Genomic DNA, 4,847 nt, shown 5'->3' on the forward strand with positions numbered 1-4,847 from the left:
AAAAAAAAAAAAAAAAAAGAAAAGTGATCAGGCCAGGCTTGATGGATCATGCCTGTAATCCCAGCACTTTGGGATGGCAAAGTGGGAGGATGGCTTGAGGCCAGGAGTTCAAGACAAACCTGGCCAACATAGTGAGATCCCTTCTCTACAAAAAGTAAAAAATAATTAAAAAGTGATCATTTCACTTCTTTAAGAAGAACGCTTCTTTCTAGAAACAGGACATGATGATGCTCAGCAGTAAATACATATGAGGTGTAATGAAAACTTGTGAGCTTCCTAGCAGTCTGAAAACAGGTAGATGATTAATTCTCTTAATAGGCTGAATATACCAATAGAAAATACCTTAGAAGTTTAAAAATCAACAACGCTAGCAAAATTGAATTTTCTTACACCCCAAAACTATCAAATTGTGATGGCCCTTGAAAAGCCAGGCCTACAGGTGGGAGAGAAACTATTGGGAAAAAAAATAAAATGTCGCACAGCATCTCTAAAAGTGAATGCCACCTTACCTGGCACTTTTGTTTCTCCTTTCTAGTTCATTATATAATTAGTGACTTGTGCACAAACATCCCATTTGTGTCACTGAAGTCAAAAGGCTATCAAGTAGGATATAACCATGTGCCATGACATTCTTTTAACATAACATGACTCATTTTATTTCTTTCATCCCTAAAAATTCACTTAAAAAGTGGAGCCTGTAGTAGTGGCTAGAACCTGTAATCCCAGCTACTCAGGAGGCTGAGGAAGAAGAATGGCTTGAGCCCAGGAGTTCCAGGCTGCAGTGAGCTATGACCACATCACGGCACTCCAGCCTGGGTGACAGAGTGAGACCCTATCTTGAAAAAGAAAAAAGGAAAAGTGAATCAATTACCTTGAGCATGCGGATTTCCCGAAGGGCGATTTTCTTTATGACAGGGTCATCTTCTGATTCCAGAAACCTCTTGATGGCAACAATCTGACCCGTGTCCCTGTTTCTACACTTGAAAACAACTCCATAGGATCCTTCTCCAATTTTCCCAATTTTTTCATACTTCTCCATCGTAGAGGAATAAATCTTAAAATGGATCAGATCATCGGTCGGGCGCGGTGGCTGATGCCTGTAATCCCAGCACTTTCGCAGGCCGAGGCAGGTGGATCACGAGGTCAGGAATTCGAGACCAGCCTGGCCAACATAGTGAAACCCCGACTCTACTAAAACTACAAAAAATTAGCCGGGTGTAGTGGTGGGCGCCTGTAGTCCCCAGCTACTCAGGAGGCTGAGGCAGGAGAATCACTTGAACCCGGGAGGCGGAGGTTGTAGTGAGCCGAGATCGCACCTTTACACTCCAGCCCGGGCGACAGTTGGAGACTCTATCAAAAAAAAAAAAAAAAAAAAAAGGATCTTCACATTGTTTGAAAACGTCGCTTATAAAATATTGGCACGAACGGACTTTATTAGAGCCCCACCCAACGATGGGTGTTTGTCACGGGTCTAGAACAGAACAGCACACGTTAAGGAATGAGAAGTGGCCCCGTGTCGGCAATGGCAACGCGATAAGGAATAACAGCCTAGAGTTCGCTGCTTGGGGTAACCCGATTTTAATCTCCAGTTAAATACCCTGCAAGTTAAAATGTAACCTGCCTTCCTAAAACAAGCCGAGCTGTAAGACAATCTATCTTTTTAACGCTGTAGTTTATCCGACTTAAGACACATGAGCTGGAGCACGGGGAGGGCGAAGGGCTTCCCCGGTTCTAATTTCGGGTCTCATTTCCCTGCGGCAAGAAGACACCTCCCGCTCCCCGCGGGGGCGGCGACTAGGCCCGGCCGCAGGAGACCACCCCGCGCCCCGCGCCCGCGCCCGCGCCCGTGCCCCCGGGACCGGGAAGACCTTCCTGCACCGCTACCTGCACCCCGGCCACGCCGCGCAGCGTGGAGCGGCGCCACGTGCTGGCCCGGGACTGCCCGCGCCTCCTTACCGGCGGGGACTCACCGCGCCTCGGCGGTCTGGGCCGGGCCTGGCTCCCGCCTCGCCTTCTCCCTCTCGCCCGGCTCGGCCCGCAGCGGCTTGGCCCGCGATCCCTATGGGAACCGGCCCCCGCCCCGGGTTGGCCTGGGCGGGGCCGCGGGGCCGCGGCTTCCCACCCCGGCCTGGCCCAGCTCGGACGCGGTCCCGGCTGCAGGGAAGCGCCCCGGGGGCCTCCGTCCGTCCACGGGAGCTGTCCTGACCGCGGGCCGAGTGTCTGCACGTCCCGCTCCCGGGAGAGCAGACCTGCTAGATTTGCAGACTCCCGCAGGCCGTGCAAAGCGCAGCTGTAACCGCGTCTGCAGGGAAGACGCCTGCGCTGGGGGCCCCTCCTGCGCGGCCCACATTTCCCCCGAGCCGCCGTCCCCACACCTCAGAGCTGCGGTTATTCCCTTTAGTCCCTTGGAGGCCGCTTCTGTGCCGGGGCTGATCAGCGCTGCGGCGTCAGTGAATGAATGAGAGGGAGAAAGGAAAGAAGAGGAAGGCGAGGCCGCAGAAACTGGTTAAAGTCAGCACTTTCCTCCCCCAGCAGAGAAGGTTCCGCTGCAGTCTTCTGCTGTCCGACTCTTTTAGTGTGGGAGGTGGAAGCTTGCAGAAGCTCCCTTAACTGTTTTCGGTTCCTTTCCCCCATCCTTCTCCCAGCCGACTCCTACTGCTCAAGTCTGAGCACGTTGGCGGGAATCGGATGGACCTGGGGAAATCATGAAATCAGGTCAGTTGCCACTGGGCAGACTGCCTCCCACTTTATCATCCGCCCCGTTCCCAGTGCCAGCATCAACGCGGGTACTTGCCCTGGGAGCAGTTCTCGAGGAGAGAAAATTAACACAGTGTCTATGAAACAGGGGCCAATCCCGTGTCAAGCACCATACTACTAAATGTAACTCCAAGTAGGGTTCAGAAAGGAGCCTGGAACTGAGGAGAGAGGGCTGGTGGCTGCTCTGGAAATCCAGTACAGGGAAGACCTAGAGGTGGTCTGTGAACTGAAACTGTTTGCAAATGAGAACCACTGATCTGTTTTCTGTCTCTTTCCTTTTGCCTTTTCCAGAATGTCATAAAAATGAAATCCGACCGTTTGTAGCCTTTTGAGGATAGTGGATCCCCCCCCACCACCCAACCCCAGTGAGCTTTCAGACGAGATTGTAGCCCCAGCTGACAATACAAGTTCAGCCTTGTGAGACCTTGAGCCAGGGGCACCCAGCTAAGCCATACCCGGGTTCCCAACCTCGAGAAGCCGAGTGTTTGCTGTTATGTTTTGGGGTAATTTATTATGCAGCCATATGTATCTAACACAGAGCCTTTTATTAATAGGAGGCTGAGAAAAATCACTTTCATTCCTAGTTTGCTTAGATGTGTTTTCGTTTGCTTTTAAAAATTATGAATGGATGTTGAATTTTGTCAAATGCATTTCTTCATCTATTGAGATGATCATATATATTTTCTTTCTTTTCTTTTTTTTAATTGAGAGGGAGTCTCGCTTTGTCACCCAGGCTGGTGTGCAGTAGTGTTATCACTACTCACTGTAGCCTTGATCTCCTGGGCCTAAGCAATCCTCCCACTTCTGCCAGGCCTCAGTAGCTGGAATTATAGGTGTGCACCACCTGATTTTTTTATGTAGTCTGTTGATACAGTGAATTACATTGATTTTTAAATGTTGAACCAACCTTCCGTTCCTGTGATAAACCCAACTTATTTATGATTCTATCATTTTAATATATTGCTGATTTGATCAGTAATATTTTATTGGAAATTTTTACATTCACATTTTGAGAGAGATTGATGTATAGTTTTCTTGTAGTATCTGCTAGTTTTGGTATCAGGATAATGCTGATCTCAGATAATGAGTTGGGAAGTGTTTACCTTCCCTTTTATTTTCTAGAGATGTTTACCTTAAATTGGTATTATTAATTCCTTAAATGTTTGGAAGAATTTTTATTTATTTATTTATTTATTTTCAAGATGGGGTTTCACCATGATGGCCAGGTTGGTCTTGAACTCCTGACCTCAGGTGATCCACCCACCTCAGCCTCCCAAAGTGCTAGGATTACAGGCGTGAGCCACCGTGCCCAACCTAGAATTTTTCTTTTTTTTCGATACAGAGTTTTGCTCTGTCACGCAGGCTGCAGTGCAGTGGCGAGATCTTAGCTCACTGCAACCTCTGCTTTCCAGGTTTAAGCAATTCTCCTGCGTTGGCCACCCAGGTAGCTAAGATTACAGGCATGTGCCATCACTCACAGCTAATGTTTTTTGTATTTTTAGTAGAAACGAGGTTTCAGCATGTTGGCCAGGCAGGTCTCAAACTCCTGACTTCAGGTGATCTGCCCACCTCAGCCTCCTAAAGTGCTGGGATTACAGGAGTGAACCACCGCACCTGGCATTTGGAAGAATTTGCCAGTAAAATCACTTAGGCTTGGAGTTGTCTTTGTTGAAATTGTTGTAATGACAAATTCTGTTTTTAAAATAAAATATAGGGTATTCAGGATGTCTACTTCTTCTTGAGAAAACTTTGGTAGTTTGTGTCTTTTAAGGCATCTATTTCACCTAAATAAATTTATGGTCATTAATTTGTTCAATATAATATTATTACATTATTATCCTTTTAATGTCTGTAAGAGCTATAGTAGTGTTCTAATTTTATTCTTGATACTGGTAAATTTTTTTTTCCTTTTTCCTCACTTTGACTAAGGCCTATCAATCTTATTGATCTTTTAAGGAAACTAGCTTTTGATTTAATTGATTTCCTCTATTGTTTATCTGTTTTACAATTTTACTAATTTCATCTCTTTATTATTTGCATCCTTCCTTCTGCTTGCTTTGTGTTTACCTCTTTTTTTTTTTTTTTTTTTT

General features: G+C 46.8%; 1 protein-coding gene across 1 annotated transcript in view; it reads right to left on the reverse strand.

The window, feature by feature from the left end:
- CDKL1 (cyclin dependent kinase like 1) overlaps window positions 1–2,810 on the reverse strand; it is a 57,488-nt gene extending 54,678 nt beyond the window's left edge. Inside the window, exons 1-2 of the mRNA XM_037730787.1 lie at window positions 2,376–2,810; window positions 872–1,471 (exon numbers count right to left, since the gene is read on the reverse strand). Of these exons, the coding sequence (XP_037586715.1) occupies window positions 872–1,039 (168 nt within the window). The 5' untranslated portion in view covers window positions 1,040–1,471; window positions 2,376–2,810. The remainder of the gene's footprint in view (window positions 1–871; window positions 1,472–2,375) is intronic.
- Window positions 2,811–4,847: the final 2,037 nt, after the last annotated feature.

Source organism: Cebus imitator, unplaced genomic scaffold (genome assembly GCF_001604975.1).
Source record: "Cebus imitator isolate Cc_AM_T3 unplaced genomic scaffold, Cebus_imitator-1.0 Scaffold358, whole genome shotgun sequence".
Classification (NCBI taxonomy): domain Eukaryota; kingdom Metazoa; phylum Chordata; class Mammalia; order Primates; family Cebidae; genus Cebus; species Cebus imitator.